Source organism: Ailuropoda melanoleuca, chromosome 10 (assembly GCF_002007445.2).
Source record: "Ailuropoda melanoleuca isolate Jingjing chromosome 10, ASM200744v2, whole genome shotgun sequence".
Lineage (NCBI taxonomy): Eukaryota > Metazoa > Chordata > Mammalia > Carnivora > Ursidae > Ailuropoda > Ailuropoda melanoleuca.
The window spans coordinates 71,087,855-71,102,641 of record NC_048227.1 but is presented as its reverse complement, the minus strand read 5'-3'; the positions used below and the strand labels follow the sequence as shown (position 1 = coordinate 71,102,641).

General features: G+C 36.1%; 1 protein-coding gene across 1 annotated transcript in view; it reads left to right on the top strand.

Moving 5' to 3' along the window:
• The first annotated feature begins 4,058 nt into the window (after window positions 1-4,058).
• TRDN (triadin) overlaps window positions 4,059-14,787 on the top strand; it is a 379,865-nt gene continuing 369,136 nt past the window's right edge. The window contains exon 1 of the mRNA XM_034669079.1: window positions 4,059-4,368. Coding sequence (XP_034524970.1) covers window positions 4,347-4,368 — 22 coding nt within the window. The 5' untranslated portion in view covers window positions 4,059-4,346. The remainder of the gene's footprint in view (window positions 4,369-14,787) is intronic.

The window sequence follows — 14,787 nt, the reverse complement described above, 5'->3', positions numbered from 1 at the left end:
AATGTGTGTAAGGAAAGAAGCCTGATATTGGAGACTCAGCTATTCATGAGTCAGAGTTAAAGAGAGGAAAGTTTTTAATTGCACTGGAATGCCTTCTGTCATTTGAAACGATCTGGATTACACAGGTTCTAAATAATCAGATGGTAAGCCAAACCTATGGAAGGACTTCCAACCTTTGGTTAAAGAAATGAACACAGGCCATTTAGAGAAAATAATGAGGATGGAATGAGATTTTCCATGACACAAATAGAACACAAAATAATTTAAAATGAAGTGAACAGTAGCGCTGAGATGAAGTAAGATTAATGAACTAATAGTTCAATTGAGGCTTTTCTTGTGATTCTGAAGATTAAGTTTATCAAGTGAGGGCTTCAGAGAAATTCTAGGTCATGTGATGGTATTTCCAAGTCAGATGAAAATAAATACAATCAGATGGCTCTCAAGTTCACATTCAGTGTTCCTAATTTCTTTTATATTTCTTCCTTCTAAGGTTTAAAAGCCAATATTTATTCTTTCTATATCTAGGTTGGTTTTTTTTTTTTTAAGATTTTATTTATTTATGTGACAGAGAGACAGCCAGCAAGAGAGGGAACACAAGCAGGGGGAGTGGGAGAGGAAGAAGCAGGCTCCCTGCTCAACAGACAGCCCAACGTGGGGTCAATCCCAGGACCCTAGAATCATGACCTGAGACAAAAGCAGACACTTAACCAACTGAGCCACCCAGGTGCCCTTAAGAAATAGAAGATCTTGAGAAGTAACCCTAAAGTGTGCTTCTCATAAATATCTCCATCTCTTGAGAAATAGGTAGTAAATAACTATTTTCTCCCAATTACACATCTTCTCATTACTTCATAAAATGCACAAACATTGGCACATAACAACATAATGTAGTATGGTCTTAAAATGATTTTTTAAAAACTTCATTTTGCTTTATTTTATGATTTTTTTGGTGGAAACCAAAAATCATCAAAACTTCTCTGGTTGTCTCCTGAATCTTTTTGCATTCTGAAATTCGATAAAAATACCTTCTTCTGGGACACCTAGGTGGCTCAGTCAGTTAAACATCTGCCTTTGGCTCAGGTTATGATCCCAGGGTCTTGGGATCAAGCCCTGCATTGGGCTCTCTGCTCAGTGAGGAGTCTGCTTTTCCTTTTCCTTGCTGCTCCCCCTGCTTATGCTTTCTCTCTCTCAAATTAAAAAAAAATCTTAAAAACAATATCTTCTTCATAGCCAAGTGCAATATAGGTGTTACTGATCGTTAGTTTACGGTAAGAGATGACAGAGAAGCCAGACTTTTTAAAAACTGCTTTTAAAAAGGTCTAAAGAAGAATATTTTTATCTACTAACTTGAATATTTAGAACACTGAGTGAAAATCACAAGGGGCAATGACCAGTATAATCAAGTTGGAGAGGCAGCTTGGACTAAATGGAACATTTAATAGGAGAACAAACTTTCACGGTTTACCATTGACTTATAAAGACCCGTCAGTTAATAATGCATCAGGAGAGTTATTCCTGTGCTCATGTCTACCTGTGCCAATCCAGGAAGCTATTACTGAGAAGAGAGAGCCACCACTTTTCAGGTCATGTTGAAAGAGCCCAATGAGGGGCGTTGGGGTGACTCAGTTCATCAAGCAGTCAACTCTCGGTTTTGGCTCAGGTCATGATATTAGGGTCCTGAGATCCACTCTGCATCTGGGCTCTGCACTCAGTGGGGAGTCTGCTTCGGGATTCTCTCTCCCTCTGCCCCTCCCCCACTCTTTCCCGCTCTCAAATAAATAAATAAATCTTAAAAAAATAAAAAAGGAAAGAGCCTAATGATCTGTAAGATCTGTTTAAAATGAAAGCCTCTTACAAATGAAGAAAGGCAAAAAAGTTGAAGAAAGGCAAAAAAGTTGAAGAAAGGCAAATATATTGTTTGTAATGTTTTATTCTTTGAGTATCCTGAAGAATGGGTATATACTTTTAGAAAAATGTCAGTTGCGTGGTTTTGGAAAGCTTCAGAGAGTTCCAGTTGAAACTCAAAGATACATATTATTAATTTAGTTTCACTTAATTTGAAAGTTGTAATAACTTTTCAAAATGAGAAATCTACTGGTTTCCTAATGTCTAATAAGATTCATCAACTTATCCAACAGATTTAAAAAACTTATTATCTTGCAAACATGTTTGTTCGCTAGAATATTTTTTTACTCTTCTTTCTCCTTCTAGTATATATAACACAAAATTAGTGATTGGGGACTTAAGAGCAACATCAATCACCAGGAATTTAGTATTCTTGCTCTATATACTTATTTCAACTTCTTATTAAGTAGGAGTGTGTAATTGTGATTTATTCCTGCTCTAAGCTAGTTAATTTTATTTAGACCCTGACCCATGTTAATTCTTAGTGAATTACATACAGGATTATTATTATTATTATTATTAATGTTATTATTTTCAGTTAACCATAGTGAGAGACTGTGAGAATGACTGATTGACAACTGGAGTTGGGAAACACTATGTTTTCTTAAATTTGGAAGCACTGTGGTGATATTGAATGAGATGCCTTTGGAGGCAAAGTGAAGACAACTCTGCTTTTAGGCTCCCTCCTCTCCATCTGAGAAAGCAAGCACCAACCCAGTGCTCCAGGAGGGTGCTGCCAGGAGTCTGCCTCTTTCCATCTGCAGGTGACCTCATCTGTAGTGTTCCCATTATCTGCAAGTGGTGAGAGTCTGCCACAAATTCTCACCTCTTGGGAAAGGTATCAGACTTGGAGTCAAAAGCCTCTAGGCCTCATCCTAGGTGTGGGATCTTGTATAAAATCATGAGTGTTACCTGGAATTATTTCCTCTTTTGTGAATTAAGATTGCTTAACTTCCTTATTCTGCAAGTATATGAACACTTCCTATGGTGGGAGGAATTGAGGCAGCAAATACAAAAGTGCTGACATAGGGGATGTGTGTCATTTTCAATGGAAATAGCTGTTGTAACTTTCTTCTGAGGCCCCCAAATTAAAACACCATACATGACTTTGCTTTGTGATCTCTGAAATACCCTACAGATCAAAGAGATTGTGACAACCAAAAACAGCAAGTTAAGTCTAAAAGTTGAAACGACGAGCATTTATTAGGTTGACTATGAGAATAAAATGAAAGATAAGTATAGTCACCCCTTGATTATTCAGATAGGCTGTAGTTTGTGATTCTCAATGCCCTTTGATTCTCCTTCCCCTTCCTCCCACCAACTATTGAATATTTCTCTGCTCATTAACACCTGTCTGGGAGTGGGAAGGTGAAATGCTAATCAGCCCAGCCCTTTGGTTAATCAGTAGCTGCTATGAACCTTTCTTTTGTTTTCTTGAAGTTGAGCTAGGGAAAAGTTGAAATCTTTTACTATAATGCTGGCTGTAGATTTCTAAACTTTATGTCACTTCCTCTCTCTTTTACTGCATAGATAAATTCAGATATTTTGTTTTCAGTCAGATATGAAAGAGAATAAAAAGATCTGGAAAGTCATCAGTTCTCAAGGGTCACTGTAACTTCACATTACGTATTTCTTATTGGCCAGTGTTTGGAAAATCATAATCCCCCACAAGGAAGCCTCAGGATTTAATAGTGGCAACTTTAAGTTGGCCCTATATAAATAACTACACTTGCTAAGTGGATTTAGACCAAAAAGGAATCAACCTGGAGAAAATGACTGAAGACTACCCTCCCCTTTGTTTCTGGTAGACATTACAGGACCCTCCCCACACCAAATAAGGGAAGAAGAATGTTCTGAGCATTAAGGGCACTAAGAATAAATCTGAGCTATCACAGATAAGATTACTTTCAACTCTTTATTTCATGTTTTCTGACATAGACCTCAAGATCTGTAATTATCTTAGGAAAACTGCGGGGGCTTAGACAGCACTTTTTACTTACTTTGTTGTTGTTGTTTTTTTCCCCCTTCTTTCTTTGGGGCTGGAGAGCTGGTGTGTGTGTATGTGTATGTGTGTGTGTGTATGTGTATGTGTGTGTGTGTGTGTGTGTGTTCCCTTAGAGTGCCAAAAAAAAAAAAAAAAAGGGCTGAANAGTGCTGAAGAGTCCTAGGGAGATGAGGCTATTTTTGTTCGAAGCTGATACTTCTGCCTGAGCCACAAGTGCAGCTTGGAAAGGGCTCAGGTTGTTTCCAGGGGGAGAACTCTGCAGAGAAGAGACAAAGTTCAGCAGGACAGCAAAGGGGCACCAGAAACAGCCAGGAAAACGAAGAGCCCTCACGTTTTTCACACAGAGCCCCCTATCAGAGTTCTCGAATTCTAAAGTATTCTGCAAAGTGTCACTTGACCGGAACTTTTCGCCTGCCTTTTCCTTTCTCCAACCACCATGACTGAGATCACTGCTGAAGGTACTGCTACCATTTTCCAATAGTATCAATTAGGAAAAAAAGGTGGAAATCGACAGTGACATTGACGGTCAAATTGTCGACTTAAATGTTGCTTTTAGATATTTGTCTTGATCAATGATTCTATATGGGATTGGAGAAGTGGATTTGGGAGCATAGAGGTTGACAGATCAGTGTGTTGGGGGAGTGAAGGGGTTTGCATGGGGAAACTCTTCTGTGCTATGCCAAAGGCCCCAGTAGGTACAGTTGTCACCCGCACCTCTATAAATAGCTATGGTCATGTAATGTTATGGCTGATGTCTTACCTTGCAAAAGTTACAAGACTTGCAAGGATAAAGACCACAATGAGCTAAAAATGTTGCATTTAATGTTTAATTGTAGAAAATGATTTTGAGCATTTTTGCCTTATGATATTTTAAAATGGAGATCTTAAATATGTTTTTCCTTTCTAACTTCAGTGTATAAATATGCACACACATGTACGTATGATTTAAGACGTAAATGCTCCCACAAAATTTGTCTATATTTTACTATTGGTAGATATACAGAGACACAGTTGGAAATATACAGAATGGAGATCAAGATTTTAAAATAAAGCAATTCAAATTCTGATTCTTTTCACACACCTATGTCTCTTTTACCTCTATATGATGAACTCTTTCTATTAAAGTAAATATTTTGTTTCAGTGCTTCTTCTGAAAAGGTTTATGCCATAACTAAAACATAATGTTTTATTATTTGATCATGATAACAATCATTTCATCTGTATATAAATATGTAAAATATATGTAAATATATATATATGTGTGTGTATATATATATATATTTCTTAGAATGAAAGGACCCTTTAAACAACTAAAGCATTTTGAATACAGACACAATCCAGTTCTAGTTGGGGTAGAAATCTGGGAGGTGGATCTAAAATTTGCTTCTGACAGCTGTAAGAAAATCAGACAGGTGGTGCTCTCATCAGCTTCCAAGTTGAATGCTGCTCTGGTTTGTTTTTAATTAGACAACTGAAAAATAGAATGTGTGGTTTTGGCTCTTTGCCTAGATGTTAGTATGGACACAGTGATTTTGGAGTTGGAGATTTTTAGTCAATATTTATAAGAAGAAATGTCTTACTTGTACCTTCCACTGAGAAATTTAGTCTGGCACCCCAAATTGATAAAAACAATTACTGAGAGGTTTCTGTGTATCAGGTATTTTGCTCAGGACTTTGTGTTATTTACTTATTTAAACCTCATACAATTCAATTAAGCCAGGATTATTATCTCCATTTTGCACAAATAGAAACTGTAACTCAGGTGTTCGGTGACTTGCTCAAGGCTATGGCAATCCCAAGATTAGAAGCCAGCTCCCTTAGATCTAGTTTGTGTTATTTCTCTTCTGTAAGAGGATATCAGGTTTACTCTTCACCAATTTTAGTTGAGAATTTGCTAATTAAATATAAATAGCATTTTTTCCTATTCCTTAGATATTCTGTGTCATGTGGCCTTTAGTTTGTCTTGAAGAGAGCTATCTATAACAGCTGCTTGCTTAGCTCTGCACAAGTTAGTAAGATACCTATGAATGTGTTTCCCTCCTTGTGGACGGGGGGGGTGGTGGGGTGGTGGGGTGGGGAGGGGTGAGCATCCGGCCGATCCAGGACGTCATGACCAAATCATGTTTAGTTTGCCTGTGGATTATTCTCTGTAGAACTTGGCACTTGATTCATAAAACTTTTTACAGGAGAATTCTTGATTATGAAATAGAACTTTTGCTTCTATCTTCTCCCCATGGAGCATCTAAAAGATTCTCGGAAGACCTCTTGGAGTCTCCCATAAAAATCACTGAATTAGTAATAAAGTGTAAAAACACCAGCTAGTAAGGGTCATTTCCTGCTCCCTGGTCTTTGCAGTTCATAGGATCTATGTTATCTGAACATCAATTATGTACTTTTTTCCTTTTCGGGAATGATTTATTAATCATATTTCTCAAATGAAAATTATACTGCCAACTAAGAGCTGAGTTTTTAAGGCTCACACCTCAGTCATTCTCTGAGGTTATCCAGAGCTTCTGGCACACTTCTCTCCTACACATTTTTTATTTTGTCTTCATGATTCTCACTTTTTTGTGTCCCAGCCACAATAGCCTTCTTTTAGTCTTTTATAAGGGGTGGAATTTTGTACAGAACTTTGGTACATGTTATTCCCTTAGCCTGGAATAGTCTTTCCTCTCATCTGGTGTATTTCTTTTGCCACCACTTCAGGGCACATTACAAAAATGTAAGTACTGCATCTGTGGCCTGTGGCATCTACTAATGACTCTTCCCATCCATTTGTCACAAAGCAAGCAAATGCTGTATAGTAATTATGAAAGATGGAGCTAGAGTAGTCCCTTAAAGAGCTCTAGTCCACTGTTTTGATCACCATTTTTGGAAAACTGAGGCTCATATGGATTAAATGACTCTCCCATGGTCATTGATAATTACAGGAAGTCTGAAGATATAATTCATGTCTTCTGTGGCTTCTCTCAGTTCTTATTCAACTATAACACAGGACACATTGAAAAAACTTACCAAGTTCTTTACATAGATTACCAGTGCATGCTCCAAGCTGGACTACGTCATCTGATAGAACAAAGGGAGTAATGCTAAATATGGAATTGTGTTTCAGGTACAGAGCCATAGATGAGGTAGAACTAGGACAAAGTTGAAAGTCAAAGGATTTTAGAGAAATTGCATCTTTGATTCTGGCCATGATGAATTTATGAAGATAATTATAATGCCAATTATAATAACAATTCACATAAAAAACTAATGATGTACTATATGTTGGTTAATTGAACATATAAAGAAGAAGTCTATAAAGTAATAATAATAACAATTCACATGTATTGAGAGGACATTAAATGCCAAGCACTGTATGAAGTTTGTTATATGGTCAGGACAACTGAATGAGATAGATACTTTTATCATTGCTATTTATAGAATATGAACTTGAGGTTTAGAGAGGTTAGGGATTTGCCTGAATTCACAGAGTTGTACACAGTATAGCTATGATGCATGTCCAGATCTCTACCTGAGCCATGTTGGATTCTTCTCCTTGCTGTGTGAGACTGATAGCCTGCCGTTACTTCGGAGTTGACAGGGGCCCATGTTAGGCCACTGTTCTGATTTGGCCGGTGCCAGATTGAGTAGGTTTGATCAGGCCACAGGCTGGATCAGACTCAAAGGGGCTAGGGTTTAGGACTATAAATAGCCTTCTGCCTTCTTTCCAGAGGCTGTTATTCCTAGACAAGTGCCAAAGTTAGCTCCGCTTATGAGTTTCATGTGAACTTGCAATGACCAAATTCAGCATCTATTTGACAGCATACAGCACTATTCAAAATACCTCTGGAGTAATTTTGATAGTTAATTCTTTTTTTTAAAGTATAGTTAAATCTTAATAGCTTTGTTGAAAAGATAGAGAATTTTTAAAAAACTGATAAAATATGTAATTTTTTCAAATTGCCAAGATAAGTAATATGCAGTCAAATTATGCTTTACAATGACATCTATGTAACTGTGTTCTCTGGGTCCAAAGATCTCCAAAATATAGGGATGTACATAAATTCAAGTTGGTACAGATCCTATATATAATTAACTTGTAATTTACTAGAACACTTAGTTAAGGGAAATTCTTTTTAAAAAAATTAGAAATTAGGTCAAACTCTCGACTTCTAAACTATTATATAACTTCAGGATTCAGGAGAGGGTTTATCATACCATATATGGGATTGTTTCCTCACTATTAGCTCAACCATGTTTTACTCCTTCTGTAACAAACCTGTGGAAGGATTTGATATTCAAAATTTAGAGCAAAAATGGTAATTTATGTTGCACAATGCACTGCTTCAACAGACTGGATAGCACATGAGCACCAATTGTTGCTCTCAGGAAAAAAAGATCGAGGATTCACAGCCAGACTAATTAACTATGCACACGAGTTATGTCACCTAGAGCAACAGATGGTGAAATTAAGAGAAGGAGGAGATCCAGCCTACATATTTGTGTCTAACTTGCCAAAACCGAGTGGCTATTCTGGCCTAAGTCGAGATGACTTGAGTTGGGAGGAGAAGGAAGAGGATGAAGCAGTAGGTTCAAGCCCCAATCACTTCCAACTTATGTTCTCCTGTTCCAGAAAAGCAATACACATACAGAATACCATTTTTAGTTCCACAAACACATTTTAAAAATTGACATTGACAAGACAGTGTATTTGGAGAAGGGCCACGATCGTAAGAGGCACAGTTAAATGAAAAGACTTGTGCACAGGTTGTTTAAGGAGAAGATTGGATTTTTTTTATTATGCAGCACTAGGGGACAAAGTGAAAACTCATAGATAAAAGTGTGGAAGCCGCAAAAAGGCCAACTCTTGGCAAAATATAATGCAAAGCCTAACCAACCATTAAAACGATAGCTAGAACTAACTCCTCTGATTCAAAAACAAAAAACAAAAAAAAAAAAAAAAGAAAGAAAAATACATAAACAGAAACAAAAGAAAAGCAATGACAGGAACACAGTCTCCAGTTTTCAAGAAATAGAGTGATGAAGAATATGCTAAAAACTACACCATAGCATGCAATCAGCAAAATCCAGGCCATGGGAACCTCTACGGTACAAACAACCCAGTACCTTCAAAGAAGTTACTGGAAACAAAAAGAGATGCCAAGGAAACCTATAGATTAAAAGAAATATAAAAATAGAGCAACCCATCACAATGGATGATACTAATGAATTAATTTATCTTCAGTGGGATGACCATATTGTGGCTATGTTTTAAAATTACTTATATAATTTGAAGATACATATGCAAATACATATGGATGAGATGGTACAATGTTTGAAACTTGCTTCTAAGTAATATACTACAGAGGCATATCAATGGGGTGTATGTGGCATCGCACTGGCTATGACTTGATTATACTGGGACTGATGATGGGTACACAGGGTGTTGTTACAATATTCTGCCAACTTTTGTGAATATTCAAGACTCTCCTTAATAAAGAACTAGGGGGAAAAAAGAACAGAGCTGATTTTTTAGTAAATATTTACTTTTTTGATATATATATGGGTCAGTGAATCCACTGACCATCAAATTTATTTGTAAGTGCAAATTACTGTCTAAATTAACAGTCTGTTATTGAAATGGAAATGAAATATGCTTGAATTAGACAGAGGGATCCAGAAATGTGCATGACATTTGTAACGAAAAGGAAATAATGATTAAAAAATATATCTGTTATAATGTGGGGATTTGGAGGTTAGTTTCATTTCATTTTTCAAAATTTTTAATGACATGAATTAGATACCTTAATTAGTAACAGATCATTTTTTGAGATGGTCCATGTGAAAACCTGAAAAGAAATTAAAAACCTAAGAAGTCAATATGAAGCAAGGAAAAATAGTTCTTAAAAATGCAATGGTCAGGAACATCATATTTATTGACAGGGCATTAAGGACCAAGTCTTGCATGAATATCTTTTTAAAATATCACAGAAACTCTGAAAGGCTAAGAAACAGGTATCACAGAAATCCGACCAGTCTGATGCTAAAACTTCTCAATCTTCTTTCCTGCTCAAGTTGAATTTAGAAAAAGAGAAGAAAAGCCGACTGTGAAACCAGTGGGTGACATAATTCATTGAAAATCAGAAAAGGTAGTGTAGAGCTGAGAGAAGGCAGCATTAAAGTAATTAAAGGCAGCATGATAGAGTACAAAGTATGTGGAGTTTAGAACCCAGAAATCTGGGTTCGAGCCCCAGCTCCACTACTTCCCATACATTGTCTGGGGTGGGGGTAGGGTGGGGTGTGGGGTTGGAATGAGGAGCCTCATAGGAGGCCGAGTAATATGGCTAGAAGAATTTTTTCGGCTTTTTACAAGATCATGCTTCTTGGCAAATTATGTTTACGTATATATTTAAAAATTGTGCAAAGCATCCATGCTGCAAAACTTACAGTGAAACTGAACAGAAAATGCATCTTTTTAGTATCAAATTTTGCTGGGTTCCATTAAGAAGCTTTTTGTTGTAGCTTTTGTAATAGTGATTCTTTTTTTTTTTCTCCTACCACATTTTAAGCACACAGTACCCTTGGAAGATGTTCTGCTTGTCAGCTTAAATGCTTAATTTTCTCCTATTTGTTTTTGGTCATCATTGTGACTATAATTTAAAAACCATGCTACTTTTACAATGCAAAAATGAATTGAGCCTATTCAGCTATTATTCTAAAGGCTTAGGAATCCTTAGAGACTCAAAGCCTTCAATGCTGTTTGCATTAATTTTTAATCAGTTAACAATATTTAATATGAAAGAAACATAAAATGGTGCAACTAAGCAATTTTAAAGTGGTCTATATTGACCTTTGGGTGGAATATATCAATTTGAAAAGAGAATGCTTACATAGATGGTTAAGATTTTCCAGTTAAGCTTTTGGTTTTCCAGTTATGGAGTTGAAATCATTATTCTTTTCTTTTCTTCCATCAAATAAAAAGAAACCCTTTGGAGAAATGTTTAATATATTTTTAAAATGCAGATTATTTAAAGTAACACATTTAAAAAGAGCAAGTTAGGGAAAAACCTTCATCTGAAAACCATGCATTAACATAATACAATAATTCCAAGATATGGAGTTTAGTTTCTCTTCAACTCAAAGTTCTAGGAAAATCCAGCAAAGTTAAGTTTAGCCTTCCCTAATTCCCATTTTCTCTGAAAAACCAGAGTACCATGAATAATTTCTGATAGGAAGTGCTTATTTGGGTGTCACATGAACATGTATTGCCCCGAGTGAGGGTTAAGCAGAGATAGATGAACTTTCAGGTCCAAAAAGATAGTATTTTCTATCTTCAAAGGAAGTTAAAAAGAATATCCTTGGCAAATGTGTAATGAATAAAGTCCTGCTTCTCTCTGTGCAAGTTATGCTCTCTAAACATCAAACATCTCCACATCTCTGTGCCTGAAGTCAAGCTGTCAAAAGCACATGGAATTTACGATTCTGAGAGATCCTTTGGTATGTAAATGAGCTGTTTCCTCATAAACCACAGAGTCCATCTCACTTATGATGTACTTCATGTTACATTGAAATATGTATGGTTTAGATATTTCCTAGTTTGGTAGCTGTGGCAAGGGCTGGGGTATGTGGTCTTCACTTAAACAAATTGAAGATACAGTCTTTTAATCTAGAAGAACAGATAATTTATGTTCGTTCAGCAACCTGCTTTTTACAGGGGAGCATGAGGCTAGAACTTACTGTTATAAACAGGTTTTCTCATTGTTACTCATTTGCTGCATCCTCCCCCGCTCCCCAACACAGGTTTCTGAAATGTTGAGAAAAACAAAAGAAAGAAAGAGCTACTAGTATAATATATGCATAATATATATGATATGATTAATATAATTAATATAATATAATATAACTTAGGGCATTAATGAGCTTATGGATGTGAGAGAATCATTTTCCACTTGTTTAGACCTTCAAAACATTCTTAGCAAGGTTTCCCTCGAAAATTTATTGTTGCCTGTTAAAATAACATCGTCATATGACTAAGAGAATTTTCTGTTTGTGGTAGACATTTGATATAACATCAAGACAAAATGGTAATTATAAAGTGACATTTCTTTGACCTCCAGTGCCGGACCCATTATTTTTATCCATCGTTATTCTTATTTAACTTATGTATACTTGATTGCGGGAAAAGAACACAGTGTAAAATCTATATGTTCCAAGTACGAAAAAATGCCAAGCTTGTAAATTTAAATATGCAGAAGCATTAGGCATCACATTTAGAGGAAAGCAAGCAAACAAAATACATCCATGTGAAACATAACAAAATTGTAGACTCTGCGGTATTATCAACCTATAATTAGATTTATACAGCAGGAAGTCATGTCAGAGGTTCAGTTGTAGTCAATATTTTAGAACCTATAATGCACCAAGCTGAATACCAGACAATAGGGACATGAAGAGGAATAATACAAAGTCCCTGATTCTAATATAGTAGATTGAAAAACAAGCAGGAAAGAGCAAAAAATAATCATTAGAGGAAGACTAGACAGATATAAAAATATTATAACTCCAGTTTGGATTTATGAATGATGAGTGTTTAATTTAGTTGACAAAGTCATGCTATTGTTCATAAATCGTATGATCACTGAGGACACATTGAAACTTGTTTAAAAAATAACTTTAGAGTGATAGAGTGTCCTATTCTTCACTCTGATGATTTGCAGTGCACAGGCCGTTGTCAGAAGGTGAAATGGCTGGCCAAAGGGAGGAGATCAAGAGTGGGTTTGATCAATGAAGAGATGAGGGAAGAAGAGATGGGTGGAAGGTGAGATTTAGTGATGTATGGGATGAGGCCCTAGGATGATCAAGGCACAGAGTTAGCAGGCTAAGAAACGGGGTAAAAATCCCAGTTTAAAGACTCTAGTTTTTTAAAGGCCCCCTACTGCTATGTCATTGAAAAGGATGGATACCTTATATTCATGATTTATTTTGAACTTGATTATTACAATCCCTAGTTTCTGGCCCTCCTATGTGAGTATGCTCCCAGTATTTGTGTGTCCATTGCTGCTTTTGATCCCCAAATACTCTACTTTGAGCTGAGTTTATATTTTTGTAATGCTATTTCCAATTCATGAACAAATAATGAAATAATACTGTTAGGTACACATTAAATAACTTTCTTCAGGTTAATACTGAGAAATACGCTGTTAAAAACTGATTTTGTGGTCACCGTTGTTCTAAGTACTGTGAGAACTAGTGTTATATTCCAGTGGTCTTGGGGTTCTATAAAAGCACCACATTAAGCATTGAAGCAAAGCAAAAGGGTTTTCGAGATACTAGGGAAAGGCCTTTATCAAGGAACAGATGAAGAGACATGATCCTTAGTCCAAGGTTCAGAAGACATCATGAGGAAGTATGTAAGGTAGTAGAAATAGCCAGATTTAAGCAGTGTCAGCAGAACCCTCTGCAGATTTTGCTCATAGTGACTGAAAGGGTTATATTAGAAACATTAGTTTTGACAGCTACCAGAAGTTTTGCTTATCTCTTGAATTAAATAGACCAGGTTTACTATTCAGTTTCTGTCTAGTCTCCCTGGATTCGTAAACCTTGTAGGTTGTGACTAGAATTGACTTGTTATAACCATAATCTAGCCCGGGTCCCTGTCTTTGAGTGACGTAGGCTCTCAATACCCAGGTGTTTTGGAACATGGTATTCTTATCTTTGTCCCTTCACTCTGCCATTCACTTATGGATGAAAAGGGGCTAAAGTGTTGACATCCTTAAAGATATTCGTTCACTTAATAAGCACGTATATTTCAAGTATTTGCTTTGTCCAGTAACTGTGCTAAATCTGAGGATGACTGTGAAATATATATTCATCTGGCCCTCAAGGAAAAATTTCTAATTGTATTAATAACTATATGATACAGGCTGCTCGTTCTAAGTTGCCTAAAAGAAGAACAGACAAAATTATATACAAAAATCGTGAGATAGATTACTTGGTTTCTCGTCACTCAAGTTTAAAGTAGACAATATTTACACATATGAAAGAGCTAGAGTATGAATTAATATGTAACAAACACACAAATCAAGTGTTTTGAGGTATGATTGTTAGGAAAATCTGAGAAGCAGGAGAATAGATGAACTTGGTTGATTAGGGACTATTGTAAAAGAGTAGGACTTAAATAAAAACTTGAAGGATATCTCTAAATGAAAGAACGGGGGCATAAAGGAAAAGTAAAGAATTAAGTTCTTACTAACATGCCTAGATCCTAAAAATTCCAGGTTAATATATTTAGCAAACAATTATTTGATATTTTTTTACTAATTTAATATCTTGGTCTCGTGCCCTATGCCAGAGGATCAAAGCTGGAGGAGACATCTCTATTGGCATTTGGTGCAAGAGAATTGGTCAAAGGTCTTTCCAAGACATTGCAGGATAATTAGCATATAGTAGCACCCTTCACATAATTTTGACTTCATAAACAACCACAAAGGCTTTCCTATGGGGATACTAACTATACCCCAGTTAACCAACAAGAACCTAAGATAAAGGTGAACATAGGTGTTAATGGTTGCAAAGGAGGTGGGATCAAAGTACTCAACAATGAGAGAGAAACTGCTGGCTTACTTATCTTCCAATTCTACATAGAAGAGTTTTTTAGGTCAACATAAAGGATTTGGATTAGTGGGAAGGTCTTTTTAAATATTTTCCAACTACGTTACCAGTTACCAACTAAGAGTTAGTATACTAAATCAGTTACCACTAAGAGTTACCAACTAAGCTACCAAATAAGAGTTAGTATACTAAATATACCATCTATTTGAATGATTCAAAAGTTATTTGGGATAGAATAAAATCCTTCCTGAAATATAATTATACTTGGCTTTCTTAATTTA